This window comes from Prosopis cineraria, unplaced genomic scaffold (assembly GCF_029017545.1).
Source record: "Prosopis cineraria cultivar Desert tree isolate PC_DT_omini unplaced genomic scaffold, ASM2901754v1 PC13, whole genome shotgun sequence".
Lineage (NCBI taxonomy): Eukaryota > Viridiplantae > Streptophyta > Magnoliopsida > Fabales > Fabaceae > Prosopis > Prosopis cineraria.
The window spans coordinates 1,716,755-1,729,652 of NW_026555344.1; the positions used below are offsets into that span (position 1 = coordinate 1,716,755).

Consider the following 12,898-nt stretch of genomic DNA (forward strand, 5'->3'; position numbering starts at 1 on the left):
ATATATATAATATTTGGGACAAGACCGGATGTCTTGAGGGAAATCCCTCACCTCGTCCCTTCCCGTCCCATCTAGCAAAGACTCGTCCAAATTTTTTTGAATCAAGAAAGATCCATCCTAATATGATTAGAGTTGAACCAGGCCAATTAGAACGAGTATAAAATTAAACACCCTAAGTCAAAAGTATAATTGTTTCTATTTACTATTAGATTTTTCACTGAAATGATGATTTCTTTCTAAGAGGCAAACAACATATTTGTGGATCTTTCTAAAAGAACATAAACCAGCTATTTTTATTATAAAAAACTTAACAAGAGAAAAATTATTCAAGTATCCAAATTCAAATTCAGCATGTGTGAAGTATGAAATAAAAGTAGAGTTGAATGGGTCCTGAAATGGAAGGAAGAGAGTGAATTAATTAAGGAATGGTGGGTGGTTGTTGGGGCAAGTTCAAGAGTGAGAAGAGCAAGAGCATGAGCATGAGCAATAGCATGGTGTTGGAGGAATGAAGAGAAGAGAAGCCAAGGTATCTTGTAGGCCATGCTTAACCCAACCTAAATTTCAACTACTTCCGTTCAACTGCCTCAAACCCTACACTTCCTTCCATTCCCTTCATTCCCATTTCTCACAAGTAAACCTTCCTTACCCACCAACCTCCGTTATCACCAATGAATCCTCTCTCTTTCTTTCTCTTTCTCGAAAACATGCATTGTCTCGCGCCATCTCCCAGAAAACAAGTTAATCAAATTAATTCGTAAGAGATTTATAATTATCTATTATCTGTTTTGTTTCCTATTTTTGTCTGTCCAACCCCTTCTACTTTCCACCACCTTTCTGCCCCTCTACTTCCCTCTATAAATTTCAACCTTCAAACGCTCTTTCATTCTCTCCATTAACTTCTCTCCGTTTCTCACTGCCAAACCCTAATTAAGTCATCTCAACATGGAAAACCACCTCCTGCAGGTGGACCCACCAAACCCTCGACTTCAGAACCCTGCCTTCATCTTCCCGGCCTCACCGGCATCGTCGGTGCTGGAAAAGCCGATGGACCCACAAGGGCTACTGATGGACATTGAGTGGGCTAACATTTTCTCAGGGCAAAACAACTTGCAGGTTGGGGTTGAGGACGCCATCAAGCCAATGGTGGAAGGTGCTGCTGCTTTATCTTCCTCGAGTTTAATGGGTGAAATGAATGGACGTCGTGAGGACATGGAAAAGGAAAGCAGTAATAAAGAGAGAAGGAGAGAAGGGGGAGGGAGGATGAAGAAAACGACGAGGCCGAGATTTGCGTTTCAGACGAGAAGTGCTGATGATATTCTCGACGACGGTTACCGTTGGAGGAAGTATGGCCAGAAAGCTGTCAAGAATAGCATATATCCCAGGTTTGTAAATCTGCTTTAATAAGTTTTTTTTAATCCTTTGATACAGCCTGCATATTCCCTTCATGTTATTCGTAATGTTGTTCTAAACAAATTAATTAGTTTGACAAGAATGATAAGAAAAATGAGAAAGTGCAGCCATGAAAAAAATAAGTTCAACAACCTTGTTGATCGCCTAAAAAAGTAGTTGTGTTTATTCCTAACGGACACTAGGATGATGACAAGTAATGAAGCATAATGCAATAATGAACGCATAATTACAGAAGTCAGAAGATACCTATAAATGGTTATATGCGTTAAAATGAAAGTAAAGCCATATAGGTTCGAAACCCAAATATATAATTACAGGAGAAATCTATAAACTTTTTCCCCCTAAAAACAGGTAAATAATGCTCTATTCATCCCAATTTAATTATAAGATATTTTTTAACAAAATTATGCACATCAATAAAATTCATTGATTACAATTTATAATCTTAATTTTTCTATAAATTTTTAAAAATATCCTTCATTAATAAAAGAGGGAGGGAAAAAGAAAATTTATGCAAGGAGTATTGTTTTAAAACTTCTTTTTCCCCAAAAACATCTTATATTTTGGGATTCCAAATCACTTTAAAAAATTTTATAAAATGAGAAGGAAAAATTACAAAGAGTTTGAAACCCAATTAAATGAAAGTGATAAAATGAAATAGTTTACAGTAAAATCTTTGTGCAAACAATTCCAGCCCACCAATGTCCATTCTGAGGAGGATTAATGTGCTTAAACTACAAAGTCCTTTTCTTTTTAAAATTTCTTTCTTCATCACATTCCATGTCATCAATACATAAACCTTTGATGATAGGCTTCAATTTGGAACTGAAAAAGCAATCTCATAGAGGTCGTTTCAACCTCGTTAATTTGTTTTTCAAAGACGTGCATATATATATATGTATGCTCCCCTCAGAAGTAATCTCCACATACACTCTTATTATAAGCAGAATGCTAAAACGACACAATTAAGCATCGATCTTACAGCTCCTTATGATTGTGACAAATGTGTCATCTAATTAATGAAGTAGTAATGTAAGAAGAATAAGATACAGTAGTATACATGCTAATATATATAATGGAGATTATTTTACATGCCAGATAATGATGAATATCTCGGCACGTTAGAAATAGAACATACATAGAGTAAAAGGTAAAAAAGAAAACATCAAATTCGCCTTTTCTCTGTTAGTTGTACAGATTAACTGAGATAAATTGGCTAAGAGCGTGAAGAAATAAATAACTTAAGCCCAGTTTGAGAGAATCCAGGGTTTGATAAACAATGCCGGGACCATATATATACGGTAGAGTAAATTTAGACCTAAAATCAGGCTAGCTCAACCCACGCACTAATGTTCACAATTACCCTCCAATAATCCTAGTTTGTAAATTCAAAGTGTGCATATAGTTACTCTTTACTTGTTTCTTAAAACTTGCACTTTTTGTGAAATTCAATGTAAAAGTATTAGAGTCCTTTTTTATTTTGGATAACTCTATGTGTATATAGTTTAATTAGTTATAAACCTCGTCCTTAGCTTAGAGTTCAATTACACGGTTAAAGCCACCATTACCCGAAAAAGAAAAGGGGCTGTTAATGTTTATCACGAACTAAAAAGTCAGACTAACAAGAACTGGTTAAACTAATTGTTTTTAATCGCATCGTCATATTATCGTCATGATTTATCTCGACTCGGTTTACTTTAAATCAGTTTTTATTAGGTGATGTTTGTTGATAGTGTAGATCCAATCCATCTTAATGAACACTTATTTCCAAGAAATCATGCAATAACTTCATCGGTAATCCATCTATTTTCACCCACACCCACACGGTTAAAAACTAATAAATCGTGTTATTCAAGAAATAGAATAGATATCTTGATTTTATTTTATTTTTGGTTTTCGTGTGTGTGTGCATACACCTTGTAAATAATAATAATATTTTAAAATTTAAGATAAGTTCTTGAAAGTTCCATTAGTTCCGATCCCTAAGCAACATGGCAGGATCATGTGAGCTGCAAATCAACAGTTGTAATGGACTATTACTAGCTATATCTCTGGCAAAATCTGTTCCTTGTGGAATCCAAATCGAAATTAATAAGGTTTACATGCATGCATATGAATGAGATGATTTTATATATATTGATGTGGTGTGGTTATGACATGTTGGATGGGAAACAAAACAAAAAAAGGAGCTACTACAGATGCACGCATCACACATGCAACGTGAAGAAACAAGTGCAGAGGCTGTCGAAGGACACGGGCATAGTGGTGACAACGTACGAGGGAATTCACAACCACCCTTGTGAGAAGCTCATGGAAACCCTCACTCCTCTTCTCAAGCAAATCCAGTTCCTCACCAGATTCTAGCTCCACCTCCATCTTTCCTCATCCATCGAGTTTCAAATCCATGCATGTTTGCTTCTCATGTCAGAAGAAAGAATAAATTTGTGTATAATAATAAAACTTGTTTTGCTTCTGTTTCTTATTCTATGTGTGCGTACTATTCTGCTTACTTAATCTTATGTACTGGTTTGGTTGTAAAAATATAAATTTGTCACAGCTTATACATAGAGCGTTTGTGATCATACATATATAATTTTACCTTATTTACTGTAATTTACGTGGTCCTTCAAATTGCTGATGGGCTTGTAGATACGGTTGGCTTAATTCATCCCTATGATACGGCCAGACATGTGTTGGTTTATTGCTTTATCCTCAACAATAGAAACGAAGATGAGTTGATTTTTACGCAGAGTTCAGATTAAGAATTCCTGTTCATAAACTAACAAGTAAGAATTTCTAGCGCGTTGTTTGTCTAGTACACAATTATAAATAATGATATTGACCGACTTATTTCTCTTATATTAAATTAGTTTTAGTTTTAAGCAATACACTAAAACCGATTATTAAATCAGTTAAGGTAATAGTTCAAGAAATCGATGACCTAAATCGTGATTGAAACTGGGCAAACCCAACCCATGGTTTTAAATTAAAAACGATATTGTCATCACAATATTGCTATTAGGCCCAACAAAGTACGGAAATGTAAATAAAATTTGATCCATTTATCTATCCAAAATTCTCGCCTTGACCAATTTAGAGACTAGTTTCACAGTTCACTAGTCTAACCAACAGAACTTGAGTTAAATTTTAATACCATATATACATATATATATATATATATATATTTTGTAATACATGGAGCCTAGATTTGTTATTGACATGAGATGTGGCACTAAGTAAAATAGGTTTGAGAGAGAACTCGTGAGAGTGGATAGGACACTAATATAGAATGGCAATGATTTTCTCACAATTGTAGCTGGGTTTAACTCAAATGATCACGCTCTCTCATTATATTACTACTTCCATTCTAATTATAAGATATTTTTTAAAAAAATTATCATTTCAAAATATAAAACACTTTGATACAAATAATACTTTGTTAATAATACTTTTTCAATATTATATTTTTTGTGTTATATTCTCTTTATTTAATATCCTTTTATATATAGACGGAGTATTAAATTAAAAATATTTTTAAGAATTTATATATTTTTTAAAAAAAATAAGACTTTGAGGTGTATTTAATGAATTTTGTTAGTATCTATAATTTTATTTAAAAATATTTTATAAATTGATATGAAGACAGCATTGATTAATTTTCAAAAACTTTGATGTTCTATGTTGTCCTTTCAAATACATGCGCAAATAAAAATAATAATAATGGGCACAAGACAAGGCAGTACTATATGGGCAGGTAGCTTCCCAACAATGCAGCCTAGTTTGTTGAAACTTGAAAGAAGTGAGTCCCTAATTATTTTTCAATTTGCCTTTATAAATGCAGGAGCTACGTACCAGATCTGAACCAGAATTTAGAATTTAGGTCTAATTTATTTATATAATTTGATTTACTTTTTTCCAATTTTCATCAGAGACCAAACAATGTACAATTATTTTTTGCGTTTTTCCTTTCAACATATAACATATAACAAGCGGCATTCATGTGAGTGAAACAACTAATCATCCCAGAATCTGTAGAGTCCATAGGAAAATATATTTAATTACTGATGATTGAAGAGCAAGCTAAGGGAAAAGCCACATGCAAATGGATTGTTTTTAGGCTTACGTCATGCCCGGTGATTTATTAGCTCCAATTTAATATTCTCCAGGAGGAGGGTCTCTCCCTTCCTTTTCTCTTCTTTCCCTCCTTTCCTCAATCCCCATCATTAATTTAATTTTATTAAATAAATTTATTTTAATTATAAATTTGAGGGGGGTTGAGAAAAGGACAGAAAAGGGGAGAAAAGAAAGGAAGGGACCCCTCTCCCGAATCAATCTAAAATTTTATATGGAGCGATCGCCACAAATGAGGGAATATAATTAATACATATACATACATATTAGATAGTTCATTACTCCTTATTAAGCTTGCTAGGCTCCGGATCTTGTTGATTATGAGAATACCCTTATGGTGATTTAATTTTGATATCTTACGTGTAATTAATTGTTCGAATCATATTTTTGTCATATCAAAATATAATCGCGCTTTTGTTTCGTATAACCTCTTTTGCATATTCATTTCCAAATTCCGATATTCCCCTTTGACAAAAACGAAATTCTTAACCACCTTTCTTCTCCAAATATTTAAAAGAATGACAGATTAAATATATGAGCCACACACCATTCCCCAAAAAAAATGTCACGAGAATCTCCACAAGCGTTAATTTCGTTTATTTTTTGGCCAGATCTACCGTTATTAATTTCAAGTTATGGCCATATATATACTCTCTTTTTTTCCTCAATGCCCCCACACATATTTGTACTCCTTGTGGTGCTTATTATAAGAAGTTTGAAATTTTTTTTATTATTAATATTAGATGGAGTTAGAGTAATTATGTTTTTTTATAATTTTATCCCTCTTTTATTTATTATTGTTTGAATTCTTATATAACAATTCATTAAAATTATTAATTACATAGCAAGGTAAAAATAAAAAGTAACATTTTTTTTTGTAATTTTAAGATTATAGCTAATACTGTCTTAATAAACAAGAAGTTAGCACGAGGTTAGTTATAACGTCTTATATTAAATTAAAGACCATGAAATATATGATAATATAAAATATTTTTTTAATCACCGGAGGATGTCATTATCATATTAAGTGGAATTTTAATACCTTAAATTGTAGGCTAGTTTTGGCTATTAACCTGTCACAGAACAATCCTTTATATAAAGAAGTAACGCCGGGTTGCAGAGATGCACAAATTAAGCTATATACCTTCTTTCCATTTTTATATTCTTTCTCCTTTCACCACATTTTCTTCTTCCTTCTACTCATAAACCTCGTCGCTCAACAATGGAGGTCAGTTTCTTTCTTTCTTTCATTTCTCTCCAATTTTTTCCTTCACATATGCACGCGTCTCTTCTCATCGTTTAGTCTTTTTTCTTTGTTCTCCATAATCAAGTTTTTATTTTAAATCAACTTCGAAAAAACACATACATAGAATCCCATGTTCTTTGTCGATATGAATGACGCACGCAAAATTTTCCAGCCCCCTCTCGTCTTATTTTGTTCATAAAGCAAGAAAAGAAAACCAGTGATACATACGCCTTCACAACAATTATTTCTCTCTTATATGTAATGTACCTGAAACTAAATCATCGATGTATGTCCAGATAATTATAAAACAACAATCCTGATTAAATTAAGACATATCAGTACACTCGTCTGTGGGTGAATTATTTAGGTGGCGGCCGGGCAAGAGGTTGCAATGTCCCAATCAACATCATCACACCACCCACACCACCCGCCGTATATTAATCCTCCCCACAAAAGCATCGACCGCACATATCTTACCGAAAAAAAAAAAAAAAAGCATCGACCGCACATAGGAATAGTACCAAGTCGTCGGATTTGGATCTATCCCCCATTCTCGTCGTCGGGGAGAATCTCAGATCTGAGAAACCGGGGGTCACGTGCATCACCACCTCGTCACGTGACGCCTCCTCTCGAGACGACGACGTTCCTATATTGTAATTGTTTAAAATGAAGAGGGGATTGGTGAGGACGAGAGTGACAGTGGCTGTGGTATCTGTGAGCGTGATCATCGTTGTATGGAAACTGTCGCAGAGCGTGAAGAACTTCGTAGCGAAGAAGATCGCGGACGTGCCCATGCCGGAGGCGAGTGTTGATGACGTAGACTTCAAGCGCGTGAGCCGCGAGGGCGTGGAGTACTCGGCCAACGTCTCTGTTTCCAATCCTTATCCAACCCCTCTCCCCATTTGTGAAATATCCTACTCGCTCAAGAGCGACGGCAGGTACGTACTCTAAAGTCATATTACAAAGTAGAAAACTAATGGAAGCTTGAAGGTCCTTGAAAAGTAATACTGTGATTACAGGGAGATAGCATCGGGGGTGATACCAGACCCGGGGTCGTTGAAGGCGAAGGCGTCGACGGCGGTGGAAGTGCCGGTGAAGGTGGCTCACAGTATATTAGTGAGCCTGGGGAGAGACATAGCGAGGGATTGGGACATAGACTACAAATTGGATTTGGTATTCGTGATTGATCTTCCCGTCATCGGCAACATCAACATTCCTGTTTCTCAACAGGGCGAGATCAAGCTTCCCACCCTCTCCGATTGGTTCGCCTAGCCACTCATTTCACAGTTCACATACATGATGGCGCCATTTTTATTCCCATTTCATCAATAATTCTACATTCCCATGTTCCATCTGGTGTTTCTTTTCCATTACTTTTGGTGTAATGTTGTCAGTTTACTCGGATTGTTCGCCTTTTATATATATGAACGAAGTACATGGCGCTGAGATAAAGTCCGGCCCAGTCATGCCTCGGTTCAGTCTTCTAGTGTTTCAACCAGTGGGTAAATTTAAAATCTGATCCGTGCCAATACACTATTCTTAAGAATTATTTTGCCATATTAAATTGTTTGCATGATAGATTAAATAGACTTATCTTGCAAAATTAATAGGGCTACGGAGTAATAAAGACTGACATAATATACTTCGGTAACACAGAGGAGGAGAGAATAGGCAACTCGAGAACTCGGAGTCTGGTACCGGATACATTGCACTCCCCAGACTATTCATGAGCACAACCAAATGCACGCCCTTACTGAGCCATCAAACACTGGTTGTAAAATAATCAAAACAAATTAAGCCTCGTTATTTGTTGGTTTTGAAAGTTAGAAGAGATTATGAATATTAAACCTCTTTAATGTTATGAAACCATGTGTAAAAGGTAATTAAAGAAGGTACTTTAAGTTTTTGATTAATCTCCCCTTAAAGGGTATTGAATCTGCTGCGAAGGAATTCTAATGCGAGAACGTGCAAATTAAAGAATTCACAAAATTAATTTTCCAAGTTTGCATATGTAGATCCAATTAAAAAAAAATTATTCTTTAGCATGCATATATTAAAAGCTCTCTTCAAGTGGACAATATGATAGTTCTCTTTCTGACGTAATCACACAACAACTACAGCATTTAGTAGTCTTACTCTTGGAGGATATATGTATACTCACACACTGAGACTGTGATATGGGATCTGGAATTTTGAATGCTCAACACATTTTTTTTTTATTTGTGATTTTTTTGTTTGGGGGGAGGGGGGGGAAGGCACCTATATATATATATATATATATTGGATGAAAGATCAAATATAATGAGATCATAACGTAAAACGACTCAGATATAATGAGATCATAACGTAAAACGACTACAAACTCAAACTCACAAAATCTAAATTTTATGGGTCAAAACTAAAATAACAACATACTGAATTACAATACACCTATATATCACTTTTTAAGTATTATCTTACTTTAATTAAAACTAGTAAAATACCTATGCTATGCACGGATCATATATGACAGTATTTTTTAAATAGATGTTAAATTTTGTAGGAAAATCTTTTGTAAAATAATAATTTATAGTAGACACTTTCTCCATATTACCTTATACATAGTGGGGCTGTGTAATTATTTTTATTAATATTAGCTATGCATATTAGAGCATGGCAAATAATAAAAACTAACAACATACTGTGTAAATAGATATCATCAGAATTAGAATAACAAAAAAATTCATAATTATTTAAATTAAATTATCAAATCATTCCTATAAACAAGCTGCCCCTTTCTTGAATAGCACAGTCCACTTGTGAGTAATGAATTCCAGGCCCATGTGCCTCTCTGAATGCATCCAGTTCCTTAATTATGGATCCGTTTAATGTCAGGGTAAAATGCAACAACCTCCCGTTCTCACTTTCGGGTGTTAAATGTAGCCTTAAGCTACATTTAGTTTGAGGATGGGAGGTCGATTAATCATAATTACAAGGAAAGAAGAGCGATTTAGTTTGAGGTTAGCAGTCATAATTTATGGGAATTTATAAAATTTTTGAAAAATATAGTGATTATCATATTTGTGGTATGTGATATTAGGTTTTATTTCTCTCACTATGAGATAAGGATAATTTACTTTATTTTTATATTAATTTTTTATTCATTTTATTTTATCATTCCTGACGATTAAAATATCAAATAGTCCCAAGTTTCTCTACACCGTAATCTGCATATGAAATTTAAATTAAAGAAAAAATATCAACCAAAAATTGTTAGAAATTTTATATTAATGAAGATTTTGAAATTGCACTACAGTCACTGGTCCTTGTTGAAATTAATTTTTTATGTAAAATAACATAATTACCCCTACTATCACCTACGTTGGCCACTAGACTACCACTGGCAAAGTCATTGGAGCCCCTGCTATCTGGGATCGCTAGCGGCCGATCACTGGAGCTTCTACATCACTTACATGTTATAATATAATAGTGTCTTGTTAGTTCCTGAATGACACTTATTGTTTTACGAATGTTACTTATTAATCTAACATGAATAATTATAAATTAAGAGCTTTAAAACTTTATATATCTTACTTGTTAAAAAAACCACATGTATTGTTATTAATTACAAAAGAGTTGTTATTAAATCTGAATAAATACTTATCGATGAAAGCTAATAAGTATAATTAATCACATTTTGTCAATTTTTTTAACTTGTAAAAACATGAATAGATTGATGTTAATTTTAAATGAGTTATTGTCAAAATATAAATAGATGCTTGTTGATCAATGGCCAATACTTGTACAATTATACCACAAGCAGATTCTTTAACAGCAGGCTGGTGGCTAACACTAGTGATAGTGAGGATGGCTTTTTTATTTTGACTTGTAAGGACAATTTAGTCATTTTACATAAAAAATTAATTTCATCTAAGGATCAAAAAAATGTGGTGTAATTTCAAAATTTATTAATTTTTATTGATATTCCTCTAGCAATCCTTGATTGATGTTGTTACTAAATTAAATCATACTAATTGAACCTGAAAGTGAACTAGGCCCAAAAGTGGCATACTCTATAATGTACACAAATAAAGATTCGACCTGTTTTGAGTTAATTAATAATTATGATTAGCAATTCCAGCAGTATTGCAAATTCGAGAAGTTGATTTAATGATAAACTTATTGATTAAAACATATTAACCGTTAGTTTTTTTTATTATATTTGGAAAATTGATTTTAGAACTTTTACCTTTTGGGTCAAAGTGTATTTTAATTCTCAAACTTTTTTTAGGAGTGTTGGCCATCCTGTATTAATAAGTAAGGTAATTTTATTCCTGAGTTATTTTTTCGAGGAGTAAAAAACTATTTTTGTAAATCTGTCATTAATTTTTTTTTTTTGCTAATGTGTCAAATGCGTGAAGCCTCCATATAGTGATATGTAGGATTCTGACAATATGTTTTAGTCTTGATTTGCTTTTGAACTCTTTTTTTAAGGACGCTAGGCACCTTAAAATTTTTTTTTATGAAATTTGGATACCCTAAAATATAATCAAAATAAAATTTAATAATTTAAATATTATTATTTATAAATATTCATCTAAAATTTATAAATTATTTTTTAAATATCAACGGCTCAAACTAATTTTACGTGAAATGACTAAGTTAATAACTAATTAACACCATAGATTCTCACAAACATTGGCACGGCATGTACATGGAATCCATGCGTTTTACTAATTGGCACCTAAAATTTAGTAAGACAACATAATTTTAGATGAATATTCATCTAATTAGCACCATAAATTTTAGATGTCATTGTGCATGGAAACCACACACGTCACGTTAGTGAAAAATAATAAAGTTAATGATTGGTGAACAAAAAAAATTTCTTCTTAAACAAATAATTTAAAAAATTATATCACTTGTCAATGCAGGATGTAAAGTATTCCTAAAAAAATCTATCTATTTATATCTTTAAATTTTGTGAGTGTATTTTATATTCTCAAATCTTAGTGACTGAAACTTAATTGATAATTAAATTTATTCCCACATTTTCACCTTATTGTTTAACTAAATTCATCATTATCACAATTTTATCTTATTGATCAAGCCGGTCAATTAATTAAGATCATTATCACATATTTACCTCATTCCTAATGGCTCATGCTTTGATAATTGCACTTCTTCAATTTTTGATGGGCTATTCACCTCCATTGGGTTGAATGACAATTTTCCTTTTTTTTTTTTTTCCTTTTTCCTTCTTTGCAAGTAAGAGAATGATAATTTCCGATGTTTAGAATTTGGGATAAAAAAACGTCTTAATCCTTTAGCTTTAATGCTGCAAATGCGGGGTCTTAGTATTATGCCAGGCGGCCAAAGCAAAGAAGCGGTGGCAAAGTGGTGGGGGCCACCAAAAGCCTGACGAGAGAGGTTGGGAGCTGTCCCGTGCTCATATGCCCTTCCCATGCTGCACGGCAGGCTGCCAGACTAACATGATCATAAATATTAAATAATAAATATCACGAGTAAAAAATAATAATTATTTGAAATATTGTTTAAAATTATGTTATTTTCATTGAAGGAAGATATTCTAAATGAAGTTAAAATTTTTTATCCTCGTAAAAATTATATATGCTAAAAATAAAAAAATTATTTTTTGGGGGAATATCATGCCTCTTATGAGTCTTATCTCATGTCCCTTGAAGCTGCCCTGCAGAAACTTGATTCGTTGATTTCTTTGTTGACTGGAATGTCTTTAATGCTCGCGAGACTGACTCTCCTTTTTCTTTCGGATGACTTCATTTTCCATGTTCTCCAAAGTCGAAAGTTTTCTGGTGGCAAAATAAATAAATAAATAAACTTGAAAGTTTTCTCAGGACATTGGAGGGGAAAAAGTGTTCATCTTTTATTTTATTTTATTTAAAATGAAAACATTAAAACAAAAAGGTCAAAGTTTATACATCTGTACTTTCAAGAGTGGGGCCCTAAACCTGCTTGCTGCTTAGTCGGTTCATCATAAAATATTTCCGCAGTCCAATAGAAGTCCGTTTCCGAGTTTCTTTGTATTCCATAACAAACAGGAAACACACTAAATATTGCGGACAATTGACTCAATTAAATAATTACGTATAT

The 12,898-nt window shown here is 33.2% G+C and overlaps 2 protein-coding genes across 3 annotated transcripts; both read left to right on the forward strand.

Moving 5' to 3' along the window:
- The first annotated feature begins 877 nt into the window (after positions 1 to 877).
- Positions 878 to 3,971, forward strand: LOC129290584 (probable WRKY transcription factor 56). The gene is made up of 2 exons (XM_054927389.1): positions 878 to 1,382; positions 3,597 to 3,971. Exons 1-2 carry the CDS (start codon positions 943 to 945, stop codon positions 3,772 to 3,774), a joined length of 618 nt encoding a protein of 205 aa, XP_054783364.1. The 5' UTR covers positions 878 to 942; the 3' UTR covers positions 3,775 to 3,971.
- Positions 3,972 to 6,637: 2,666 nt separating this feature from the next.
- LOC129291590 (desiccation protectant protein Lea14 homolog) lies at positions 6,638 to 8,253 on the forward strand. 2 transcript variants are annotated; one of them, XM_054929043.1, is made up of 3 exons: positions 6,638 to 6,769; positions 7,538 to 7,725; positions 7,807 to 8,253. In XM_054929043.1, the coding sequence occupies exons 1-3, from the start codon at positions 6,764 to 6,766 to the stop codon at positions 8,057 to 8,059; spliced, it is 447 nt and encodes a 148-aa protein (XP_054785018.1). In that variant the 5' UTR covers positions 6,638 to 6,763; the 3' UTR covers positions 8,060 to 8,253. The 2 variants fall into 2 exon arrangements, with proteins under 2 accessions (XP_054785018.1, XP_054785017.1); XM_054929042.1 differs by lacking the exon at positions 6,638 to 6,769 and having other exon boundaries at positions 7,259 to 7,725.
- The last annotated feature ends 4,645 nt before the right edge of the window (positions 8,254 to 12,898 follow it).

Bases quoted from the DNA above. Each gene is read 5' to 3' on its own strand.
- LOC129290584 (XM_054927389.1), top strand. From the start codon at position 943: ATGGAAAACCACCTCCTGCAGGTGGACCCACCAAACCCTCGACTTCAG. The intron at 1,383-3,596 runs GTTTGTAAATCT...AAACAAAAAAAG, and splicing joins AAGAATAGCATATATCCCAG to GAGCTACTACAGATGCACGC.
- LOC129291590 (XM_054929042.1), top strand. From the start codon at position 7,454: ATGAAGAGGGGATTGGTGAGGACGAGAGTGACAGTGGCTGTGGTATCT. The intron at 7,726-7,806 runs GTACGTACTCTA...CTGTGATTACAG, and splicing joins TCGCTCAAGAGCGACGGCAG to GGAGATAGCATCGGGGGTGA.